A 12,945-nucleotide genomic window follows, 5' to 3' on the forward strand; every position below is an offset into this window, starting at 1 on the left:
AAACTAATAGTTAAGTGTGACAGTAAGAATATAAGAAGAATAGAAGAAAGAAGAATATAAATCAATATTAAAACTAAACACACCGATTTTGAATCAATGAAATACCTTAAAACAACGGATTAAATGTTGGGTATAAATTGAATAATGCAACTGACACAGTTTTAATAGCAGAAAGCTATTATCCGAGTTTCTAAACTTTTACTGATTAAAATTGAAGGGTCGCGAAATTATATGGCAAGGAAGAATTAAAATGCAAATAACTATAATAATATCAATCAATGAAGATATAACTGCATACGTAAAATTGAATTGAAATGAACAGTAAATATAACGATTTCAGAGATCTGAGTTGTAGAACGTGGTTTCGTTTGGTTTGTTTACATGTTTACCCGATACCGTCCCGAACGAACGGCATTTCTTGTTCGTCCTTAGTTATGAAAAGACAAATAGACAATCCCAGAAATTAATTTTTCCCGGATTACTGCCCCTGAATATTTTCACCCGCCGCCATTACGGTACTGAAGAACAAAACAGGGAAACGAAACGATTTCCGAAACGAAACGATTGTATCGAATATAATTGAAGATTTAAATAGTTTCTGTTATCGATCTGCTTATTGAATTATGGTTTGTTTTTTATGTTTAACGTCACTTTTGACCTTACCTGATGTTGAAAGTGTCCAAAAAAAATTCAAATAAAATTTCCCGCGGCTAGACACGAATTAATACACTTCATTTATTCCATTGGTTGTTTTGAGTATACCACCAGAACATTGGAAACATATCCGCGTCTTTGTAACACTGTTTACTGCATGAAACAATTTTATCTCTAATGAAAAGGCTTAATAGATAGAACAGTTTTACACTCAACTCTCGACATCAATACGGTTTGTGCGTGCACTTTTTATTTTCAGAAGATTGCCAGCGCAAGAGCGTTTGTACTTAAAGGCTTTGTTCTCATTTTTAGTACTTACTTCCATATTCCTGTCAACATGTTAACATGTAAAAGTATAAAAGAGCAGTGGAAGCGTGACCTCACTTTAATGCATTGCATTTCAACCAGCGAGGTATCAGGGTCAGTTCGCGGCCAGTGTGTGTGAATGTCAGAGTTTATTTACAGGTCATCGCTGCGTCTTCACGTCTACCTTATGTGCTGACCTGAGTTCGCGGCCAGTAAAGTAATCGTTATATAATATAGACGCTATCCGTGAACTAGGTGACCTGGAATTTTCTTTAGACCAGAAATATGTTAAATGAAGATATTCAGCGATATAATTATGGTATGTCAATAATAGAATCTTCATGTGTTTTCAACAATAACATGATAAATATTATTTTTGATTAATTTAACAAGAATTATTCAACAATATTGACTAATGTATTAAGCATGAGCGCGATGATTCTCGATACTGTTAATAATCGAATCAAATAGCAATGCCCGACAAACCACTAAAACAGGTTTGTTCGAAGAACGCGCCTATAAATATTTAAAATATGTACGGATACTTCGCGTGTGGCCGGTTGACTCATATGTTTTAATTTCACTTCCATTCGTCTTTTGGTTTTCTGTTTTGTATCTATAGGTTTATGACCAGCAATATGTAATAATGTAAAATAAGCCGCGAAAACTCCGCGTGTGATGCAGCTAAGAACTGCACAGAAAAAGACATTCGCTATCCTTGATCTCATTCATTGAACTCATTACCTTTCACAAACTCCAACCACAATCAACGCCGTATATCTTTTTTTAAAGATATTTCTTGTTAATTTTATTATTAGAAACAAGGTTCATCTGCTTTTTTTAAGAGTAATACAACTCAGCATAAGGTATGTCTTAATTGTCACTTTTCATGTTATTTGAAGGTTGCGCGTGATATCTCTTCTTAAAAACGGTATCTACACGTGTGCAGACATGTGGTGTCACTGGCATACCCATAAATGCCTTTAATACACTTGGGACATCGGCTCCCATTGAGCAAATGCGTTCGTGCATCTATCGCAGATGTTTTTCAGACCAGTATCTTGCTTAAATTGGTCATCCGTAATCAATAAACAAAAACATCACGTAATGTTTTCCTGTTTTTATTTGTTACCGTTAATTTAAACTTTATAAAAAAATTAATAAAGGTATGTTTAAGAAATGTATAGAACATAATTTGAGCTATTTAAGCTTATTTAAGTCTCCAGAATTTTCTTGTTGAGCATTTTTATCGTAAATTTAGATTTTATTAAGAAATCAGTTAAGTAAATATTGAGAAAACCAAAAAAATATTTCAGGCTATTGACTCTGATTTAACCTGTAAATTGGTACTTAAATGATCATTTTAAAACAGAGTTATATGCAAAAGCTGACACGCACTTCTCAATAAAACAGATTGATATCTTACACAGTTTTGTTAATGAATAGCCGCGGTACTTGTTCATTTAAAATCACAAAATTCATTTCGGGCTGGAGATTTTTGTATTAGCTTGAGAGCGATACATTTTGATTACACTAATTAGTGATAATGGGACTGACGAAATGATGATGTACACGACACTTCGTTTCGCTTGAACTGTCGCTGTTGAGTTTTGAAGACCGAAGTTGGGTTTACACCAAAGTACGGTACACGATAGCAAACAACTGGAGCGCATACAGCGCTTTGATTTTGTTTAGTTCTTATTAAATTTTCTTCAGCATGACAGTTTTGGTATGTAGTTTCCTATGTATGTATAAATATGTGTTTACATAGTTTATCAATTGATACAATAACAAGAGATGTGTTTGTCAGAAACACAATGCCCCCTACTGCGCCGCTTTTATTTTTTTTTTATTATTATATCCCTTTAAAATATAACTTCCCTTGTAAACATGATCTGTACCTGCCAAATGATAAATAGAAATTATGCCCCTTTAAAGCTTGTTACTTCCCTTGGATATGTTTTTTAACCTTTTACATTAAAGGATGACCTAGACCTTGACCTTTCACCACTCAAAATGTTCAGCTCCATTAGATACACATGCATGCTAAATATCAACTTGAAATCTTCAATATTGCAAAAGTTATGGCAAATGTTACAGTTTTCGAACGGACGCACAGTTCAACTGCTATATGCCACCCTACCGTGCGCATAAACATTGTACGTTTTTATTTTGTTAAGCTAATGTATTAATACCTTCTTCTCTATTTAAGTAAAAATGAAAATAAAGAAATCCAGGCATCAATACTGTGCTTATATATTCATGATAGGACATCAAACCATACAATATTTCGTCGCACATGCTTCATGATACAGTAGACTCTCTGTAAACCGGACGGTCTCGGGACCGGCCTGATCGTCCGGTTTTCAGAGAGTTCCGGTTTACCAAGAGTATGCATATTGCCGAAATATACATGGTATGCATTGTGTACAGAATCACATAAAAATAAAACAAACCATATTCATTTACATGTACCATGTGATAACTGTACGCAGGTACTGATGATGTTAATTGCATTCTTAAAAAATGTGTTTTTAATCAATTAAAAGCAAAAAAAAATCCATACCGACTTGTTTTGATTAATCCCAAAGTGAGCGTGGTGCTTTATACATGAACGTACGTGGTATTTGTCATATAGGCGAGTGACGACACAAATAAGATTGTTGTAGATACACGATTTATTATTCAATACATACATGGCTGCGACATTTTAGATGCGTTCGAAATTAGTAAACGGCAATGAATGAATTTGCATACAGATGGATGGACTGATTTTACAGTCATATGTCTAACAGTTTATCTGACAAACAAACAAACAACCATTTCAGCGTTAAAAACATGGCTATAAGATCTTTTAAAATACCCGAGAAGGTCACAAGAAAGTGATCGTCGCAACGGCATGCATTAATTTTTTTATTAAATTGTTTATCATGGGCGATAATAAATAATTAATAAAACGATCGAGTCAATCACTTTTTGGTGTTACCGCACGTCTATTATAGACATTCACAGTTTGTTTGTATATGTAACGATAGTATGATCTTAATGTCATTTTAAGACTTGTTCAAAGATTGTGACATTTTGTATGTGTGTCCAGAAGTGCCACTACTTGTCAGATTGTTTCGTGGAAACTCAAGAGATCCATTTTAATTACAAATATATATTTTTTAAAGAAAGAAATTGAAGAAAGAAAACAGTTTGCCACTAACGGGAATCGATTTAGTGCCCTTTGCCTTTGGTTTTAATGACTATCACCCGAACCATTCGGACAGATTGATTGTTACAAGTGTTCACTACTTTCATTTAAGTTATCTACATGTTGCTGCAAAAATTAACGAAAACAACATAAATAATCAAATATTAATTCGTTTCGCGTTTGTAACTCTTTCTAATTGTATCACTTTCAAATGATCATTATTAATAAAACGAAGCTTTATGATCATTATAATTCTACTTTATTAGTGTCATTTCACTTCTTGGTGTAAAAAGTTATTTTATCTTTTTTTAAATCTTTGACACAAAGTTAAGCATTTTATTTTGACATAGTTTTTGTCCAATTGTATTGTTAAACACGTATTTGAATTTAAGAAATATTCTTTGGCTTGACTTCTAACTGAATTGCGCTTTGTAAGTCTTACCCTAACTTTCACTTGAATATTGAAGTTGGACTGTATTACTTACCAACAGGACAATACCCTACATGACAATGTCCTGCCAGTAATTTAACTACAGGCTTACCGGTCACTTACCTTGAGTCCTAAGAGAAGACATAGTGCGTGTTTTTGGAAGTTGATGAGGTCCTTTCGCGCATGAGGCTACATTATCTGAGTACCAGCATTGTGTCCCGGCACTCCTACCTAATAAACTATTTGACTCGCGACGTTTGTGTTTAATTTTGAATTACAGCTGCAAATTCCAGCAATATTTAGTTGTCCGCTTGCGAAAAACTATAATTAATGCCACCTTTTGAAATCCCAATTCCTTTGGTACTAAAAACATGGAAGAGTATTTTTCTGCATACGTGTATCATTGTCTAAATTATCTCTATAGCGTCCATATGATGCAAACCGTGTACACTCATCTCGACCTTGCGTTAAGACACTATCTTCATAAATATGAATGGGGTGTGTTTATTTAAAACTTGCAATTTAAAAAGCGATACGTAAATTTTGAAAAGTGAGTTGCGTCGAAGTTAATGAAATAGAGAGAATATGCAACGCCTCAGCGCTTTGATAATTTTTGGAGTAGGTGGCAATTTAAGACTGCACTCACGGCGCTAACTTGCTTGAAGGATTTTATAAGCTATTTTACTTAATGAACAAGATAACTATTGATGCAAAGCATCAAAGGGCGTCGGGAATTTCAGTGTAAAAGGCACTCAATGAAGTTACATGGAACGATTTTTTTCTACTGTAAATATTAATATATTGGCTGATTATTTTAAACAAAATAGAAAAATATACTGGTATAACCATTATCTATGATTTTGTGTTATAACCCCCAAATTACCATTATCTATGATGTTGTGTTATATCCCCCAAATAACCATTATCTATGATTTTGTGTTGTAACCCCCAAATATTCATAGTTCATTTTATTTACATTGGTTTCCTTTTTTTACTGGCATCCGTGTGCAGTTTTCATTAATGGAACACAACTGGTTAGGTTTTAAAAAATCTGCTTCATCTTGTAAGCGTAATTTCATATTTTTCTCAACTTCAAGGGGAGATGATTCTGAACTTATTCTTACGTTGCTCATTTACGATAGGGGTTGAGTACTCATTGATATGAAGACACTGTAAAAGTTTGAAAAAAAATTGAATGAAAACTGTAAATTGCATAAAGAAGCTGCATTTCACAAAACTTTGAAATTCAGTAAAAGATCATAATAGATTTATTGCTCCGATATTCATCATTTTCAATAGGGTTCAGTAATACTAATATAAAAACACTTAACAAGTTTGGAAAGATTCAGACAATAGTTGTGACATATTTTAAACAAGTGGAAATTGTTTATTTTGTCAAATTTAATTAAAAAAAATTCTGGACTTATTGTCCCGATGTTTCTCATTGTAAATGAGGTAAAATGCTCATTGATATGATGGCACTGTAAGTTTGGAAAGAATCTGATGAAAAATGTTGACATAATCACTTAACCAAGCATTTTTTCAATTTTATTTTTAAATTCAAAGAGACATAATTCTGGACTTATGGTCCGATATTGCAAATATAGAGTTTGGGTTCGGTCCTCATTGATAAAAAAAAGCCTGTGCAAGTTTGGGAACAATCGGATGAAAATTTTGGACTTCGAACAACGATTTCAAAATTTCTCAAACTCTAAGGAAGATAACTATGGACGTAATGGTCGGATAATGCTAAAGGGCCCATACCACCTGGATAGTAATACGTGTCGCGCTTCGCGCTCTATATGTGGTTCTTAAAAAAACAACTCCGAGGAGTGCTTGACTCTAGGGAAACGGGTTGCTGGAACACAGCTCCTCCTTGATAAGCGGCTGCTTCCTCTATCGCAACTCATTGTTACAATCAATAATACGTGTCGCGCTTCGCGCTCTATATGTGGTAGGGATAGTACTTAGGGCCTATGACAGACAACCATAAAAATACATGGATAATAGATGTGTTGTTTGCATTTATTTGTTAATATAAAAAAAACACGTGTAAATTTTTATAAGATATTTAAGTGATGTTAGAAATTTTAATTAACGTTTTCACCACGCGGCATCCATTAATTTTAATAAAAATGTCCAACTGAAGTAAAATGGATTTTAAAATGTCTACATAAAATAAAGCTTTATTATATTTATTAACCTGACTGAAAAAAATTGTCAGCCGCCGAACTGTTCCGTTCGTGCCGGAACCCGGGATTGAACCGGGGGCCTTTAGATGATTGTTGCGTAAACAACTTAAGTCTAACGCTCTCCCAACTGAGGTATTCCGGCTGACATCATTTATGTACTGCTATTTGGTGAAGTTGTGTATAGCGATCGTTATTATATGTCTATTAATAAACTAATAATTGAACGTTTTCGTACCATTACGCCTTCCAATAAACTTGCTTGCTCGATAGGTCGTCAAATATCGTACTACATTGATTCTCCACTAAAGAAGCAAATTAGAAAAAACACAAAATAAATATATTTTGATTATGTTTTGTTTTTAAATAAAACCAGAAAGTTTCACGTATTTGCCCAGTCCCTGTGATCTTTCCCCTGTGAAGAGTTGTGGATCAGTTATTAATTAAAACAATTAGCTTTGCATTATTGGCAATAAATGTTGTAATACATGTAATAGGCACAAATGCAGTACTTATTTACACGAATTTACACAAAAAATCACCACTATGTAAGATATTCTTAAAACAAAAATATATACATTGATCCGTAAAATAACTTCTCCTCCCATAAGCGAAAAAAAATTCATTACATACTAGTCGCCGCTCTCCAGAGCGACGCCAATAAGCACATGCATAGTAATGCGAAAGTGACCAAAATAGTAAATAAAAGGTGTTAAAATGCACTTAGGCCATGATATCACTCAACGTTTGCATTTAATTTATCAGTTCTCATTTTACGAGCATTTTTTAAGATGCTGCTTCAGCGAAGCAGCTCGTCTAAGTTATCATACCATGAAAAAAATCTTCACAATGGCGACCTATGTAAAAGACCGAGCCAGTCCGATTGAGTTAGCTAAATTTTCTCAATTGGTATACCTCGCTGATTATCATTGATAAAGGTAAAGACAGCTTAGTTCCCGTCCTCTTTCAAAATTATCGAGATGTTCGGGACAGGAACCAGACACGAAACTGCCAGGTGGCACTTCAAACGCTGTGACGCAAGGAAACCCCCAAATGTAGTTCTATTTAGATTTGATCGATAATGTAACCCGCCTCCCAGTTTCGCTGAATGGATCAAGTTTCCCACGGGTACTACTTCCCCGTACCCCCACATTTTTGTTCGTTCCCAAAATTTGTCGTACTCAATTTTTGTTCGTACCCAATTTTTTTCGTACCCTATTTGTTGTAACCAAATTTGTTTCGTACCCAATTTTTTTCGTACCCACATTTGTTTTCGTACCCAATTTGTTTTCGCACCCACATGCGCAATAGTGGTGATGTAGATAAACTTAAATTTATGCTTTTATATCCATCTTTTTCAAAAGCATCGTCACACGAGTACTGTCAGTACTTTGATTACAATATACCGCGAGTTTATTTAGGACTTTGGTTTTAGTATTTGTTAACAAAAGAATACAATTATGCATACTAGGCCGATTATAATAGAATTTGTCAACATACATTTTTCTTATATCTGTATAAAGAGGACATACATTAACACAATGAAATTCGTCTTCAATATCATTTGAGTTACATATACTACATTTGGGTTCATTTAGAGCTGTCATTTTGAACAAAATCTGGCAAATTGTATTTGGGTGCGTTCATTTCGCTACAAACAATCAAATTTAAACCGCTAATCAATATCAAAAATAAACTCTAATAATCGATAACATGTATGACAATCAAGTAAGTCTTGTCGAGAACCACCTGCCGGTACAGCATAACACAGACATATATATAAATCATTATTTAGACTAACCTTTGACGCCTCAAGTTTAACGCTTATTATATCGTCTTGAGATTGAAAAACTTAAGTTGTTTGACTGACATATTTATTTCGTATCTATACAATAATACAACCTGCCGACCGTTTGCTTGTTTTCAAGTTTTCAGTTCTGTTAAGTTTGAAATGTTCAATCCCTTCAAATTAAGTTCCGTTAAACCACGACATCCCCGCCTTCAAACGCTATTGAATTACACACTGAAACGTTGTTTTTTGTAGGAACTGTCAGCCCTGACTATTTTGTGAACATTCACGACTTTTGCCACACGGACGTTTGTAAGGCTATGCAGATTGTGAACGTTTTTTGGCTCTTGTCAGTGAACGCGGATCACGTGGGCGACCCCGTGCAGGTGTTTTCTCGTGCAAGTTGATGTTTGGGTTGTTGTCATCGTATGCCAATGATTTCATCGCCGTTTGATCGCTTAGCTCTGTTTAGATTTTTGCTTGTAGGTATGCATTTTTTTTAATGATTTTCAACATACATCTCAATTACAACAAGGTTATACATATAAAGCTACATAGTTATACATACCAAAGTATCATATATATTTACGATTTATGTACAAGCACATGTTTTTGGTATATATTAACAATAACACGTTATTAATGCATTAACTTGCTTATGCTTGATATTGTTCCCAGAAAATACATTTTGAGACGATGCTATATCATTTTGGTAAAGAGTGAAAGAGAGGGGGGAGAAACTATGTTAAATTATAAGAGAGAGGTAAAATTTATAAACATTAAAGATCAACGGACCCGATTAAAAAATCCTGAAATACACCAATATTATGGGAGATTATAACGTTTAAATGCATTTCCATATCATAATTCGATTAAAACCATCGTATTCAGCGAGTATACAGCCGATAACTATGCCGATTTTTCGCACTTCGTGATCGAGTCGACATTTTTGTTTCAACCGGAAGTGACGTATGAGTTAACCACTTGCTACGAGTTCATAACAAAGGAAACGGTATCAGCTTTTGTCTTTTTAAAGTTCGTCATATAACGTGTTTTTATTTTTCATAGTACACATCCACAGGACATCGCATCTTGACTGTTTAAGTATTTAATTATAATTTAATCAGGCAAATATAATTGACACATTGAAAAGATATAATTATTCGCTGAAACTGATCGACGTACGAATGCCAGTCCAAATTTACTACCCGTTCAAGTTCAACACTTTAACAACGTACTAGTTGAAATAAATAATGTTGATTTGAAATGAATAATTCTTACGTAAATGGTCGTGTCATTTAATACTAAATGACCGAGAATAGATGTTTTATTTCTTTTGCTAGTATCCTGACATGGCCATTTTGTTGAAACCCGATGTGTTCCCTGCACACGATTTTTTATTTATGGTAAATTGATCTCATTTATGTCGACATTCACTTCAATGAATGATCTCATTTCTGTTGTTTTTTAATAAATATTTTTTAATAATTAGTCTTGATTTTATATAAATATGACGCAATTGAATTTTTCTAAACTCTCCACGAGCGAGGTGACTTAATATTATTAATGAGAAATAGCATGTCAAATTTTTACTCTCGATGTTTTTGAAATGGAGAAAACATTCCAACACAACAATATATATGTAGCATACAAGTTTATTGCAACATCTAAAAATATAAATTACCACAGACACAACAACAGAACAACTTGTAACCTGACGACAAGTTTTAGAAAACTGGACGGAATAAGTAAATGAGCTTTACTAGCACAATGTTGCAATACAACTTGTCATGGAGTCAAATTAAGTACCTTTAACAAAATGACTTTTAAAACATCTTTTACAGACCAATACTATCACACAAAAACACTACATGGTCCCAACATTTAAAAATAAAGGTGTTGACATTAACATTTTTATACTAACAGTATAGCACACAATGGGAAAACTATTATTACAGCATATTTGTCAAAATAATACATTCACATTTTTAAAAAAGTAATTGTAGTTGCTATGTTAATTTGAAACAATACGTGATCAGTGCTTCAGCTAGGTTCTAATTTGTCAAAAGGGCACATTCGTAGACATTGTCATATAAAACTTGGGGCATTTCATGTGTTCACGTCGAGTCTGCACAGTCTTATCAGGGACACAGGCTAATATGGGACGAGATATTTTGCGCACGCTTTGTCCCATCTTTCCAGCGCGAGGATTTGTTTAATTAATTACAAACATATATGGCACAGGCTAATCTGGGATGACACCTTACGTACGTACACTAAACCCAGCTGGAGCAATACATGACAAATGGCATGCCAAGTTGTTTCCAATTACTGTAATTAATTAAACCTAGAGCGGTGCAACTGCACTGCTTCATTCTTTAAAATTTTCTTCGCAGATGATGCTAATGGTGGTGGAGAGAACAGAATGGAAGAAGATGCCTGCTTAGCAATCCGGGTGCTCTTGAACTGTTGTTTTGATTGCAGCAATTCAACCATGAGCTCTGTGACATAATCTGAAAAAAGCATCAACAATTTATTTTTTACTACTTGGTTAAACTATGCACATTGAACAAATAAATAAAAATACACATATTATGCATAAAAAACAACAACAACAGTCAACTTAGTCAGTTTCACTGTTAGGTTTTTGTATATTATATATTAGAATGCCAATTTTCTATTTTGCTTAGAAGGACCATTACCATAATTGCAGGCCTCTTTGACAGGTTTCACGACATGGTGTCCCGCCTTGTACTTTGGATACGAAATCCTGTAGCGCTTTTCGCCGTTCTTCGTCTCTGCATGTTTCCTGTGCGCATTAGAAACGGAATGCAGGGCTGCCAGATGCAATCTGGATTACAAAAAATAGCCTTTAATCACAAAGTATATCAACAATTACTTTTTCATATAACAACAAGGCTTGTCACCATAGGATGACATATGCCCCCTTTTTCCAAATTTGTCTAAACCTAAACGCAAAGTGTTTTTCCACATTTTTCGAAACCTAAACGCAAAGTGTGACGGAATTTCAGACAGACAGACAGACGGACAGTGCGATCACTATATGCCCACCTTCACGGGCATAAAAAGGAATTAAAATCATTTTCACAACTAATGCATATTTATTATGGACATATGCTCATGGGCACTTGATGGTTTATGAACTGCAAATGACAATGTTTATTAGTCAACTAGGATATTAATTTTACTCGAATTAAAGATCATATTTTTGATTGTTAGAATTTCCGCAACCAATGCCGAATGTAAAAAAACCCAAACCGCATCATAATCAAATGTTGTTCTCATTAAACTTGCACAAATATTTATCAATCGTGTAGGAAATAAACTAATTTTTGCCTTTAAGTTGTAGTTTTATAAATTATTACCACTGGACTATGCAAGACAAAAACAACATGCCTGCGCTAGCTTTTCTGTAGATATAATATTAATCGATCACAATTCATACCTCTGTTTCATTGCTGCGTATGAAAAGCAGACAAATTTTGGCGCAAATTGGCAGACCACCTTGTGTTGAGCCTCCAGCATCGAGGTCTGTTCAGCTGGTGACAGCATGCGAATGTCAGAGAGAAGACGCTTGCTTCCGATGACCAACAGTAATTCCTTGTGCGCCTTCGAGCCTAAAGACAAGTAATAGTCCAACTTTCATGGCAACACATGTCATTGAACAAAATTTCATAATCATTTCATTTACATTAATCGGATGTTAAATATATAATCCGATAAATGTAAATGAAACAAGGGTTGTTTGTAAAACATGCATGCCCCCCATATGGGCTGTCCGTTGTAGTGGCAGCCATTGTGTGAATACGTTTTTTGTCACTGTGACCTTGACCTTTGACCTAGTGACCTGAAAATCAATAGGGGTCATCTGCGAGTCACGATCAATGCACCTATAAAGTGTCATGATCCTAGGCAAAAGCGTTCGTGAGTTATCATCCGAAAATCATTTAACTATTTCGGGTCACCGTGACCTTGACCTTTGACCTTGTGACCTCAAAATCAATAGGGGTCATCTGCGAGTCATGATCAATCTACCTATGAAGTTTCATGATCCTAGGCATATGCGTCCTTGAGTTATCATCCGAAAACCATTTTACTATTTCGGATCACCATAACCTTGACCTTTGACCTAGTGACCTCAAAATCAATAGGGGTCATCTGCGAGTCGTTATCAATCTACCCATTAATTTTCATGATCCTAGGCGTATGCGTTCTTGAGTTATCATCCGGAAACCATTTTACTATTTGGGGTCACCGTGACCTTGACCTTTGACCTAGTGACCTCAAAATCAATAGGGGTCAACTGCAAGTCATGATGTGTTCTAAAAACACTGTATTATGTGAATTGAGAATAAGACAT

General features: G+C 34.6%; 1 protein-coding gene and 1 non-coding gene across 2 annotated transcripts; both read right to left on the bottom strand.

The window, feature by feature from the left end:
• Positions 1-6,830: 6,830 nt before the first annotated feature.
• On the bottom strand, positions 6,831-6,920 carry Trnal-uaa (transfer RNA leucine (anticodon UAA)). Its single transcript is given in 2 exon segments — positions 6,831-6,866; positions 6,884-6,920. It is a non-coding gene; the product is annotated as a tRNA-Leu (tRNA).
• Positions 6,921-10,203: 3,283 nt separating this feature from the next.
• LOC127880071 (uncharacterized) lies at positions 10,204-12,681 on the bottom strand. The gene is made up of 3 exons (XM_052427304.1): positions 12,031-12,681; positions 11,267-11,415; positions 10,204-11,077 (listed from the first exon to the last, which is right to left on the bottom strand). The coding sequence occupies exons 1-3, from the start codon at positions 12,135-12,137 to the stop codon at positions 10,902-10,904; spliced, it is 432 nt and encodes a 143-aa protein (XP_052283264.1). The 5' UTR covers positions 12,138-12,681; the 3' UTR covers positions 10,204-10,901.
• Positions 12,682-12,945: the final 264 nt, after the last annotated feature.

This window comes from Dreissena polymorpha, chromosome 4 (genome assembly GCF_020536995.1).
Source record: "Dreissena polymorpha isolate Duluth1 chromosome 4, UMN_Dpol_1.0, whole genome shotgun sequence".
In the NCBI taxonomy this organism is placed as follows: domain Eukaryota; kingdom Metazoa; phylum Mollusca; class Bivalvia; order Myida; family Dreissenidae; genus Dreissena; species Dreissena polymorpha.

Coding starts and splice junctions, on each gene's coding strand:
- LOC127880071 (XM_052427304.1), bottom strand. CDS start 12,137: ATGCTGTCACCAGCTGAACAGACCTCGATGCTGGAGGCTCAACACAAG. Junction 11,416..12,030: donor TACGCAGCAATGAAACAGAG/GTATGAATTGTG, acceptor TTTGTAATCCAG/ATTGCATCTGGCAGCCCTGC. Junction 11,078..11,266: donor CAAAGAGGCCTGCAATTATG/GTAATGGTCCTT, acceptor TGCTTTTTTCAG/ATTATGTCACAGAGCTCATG.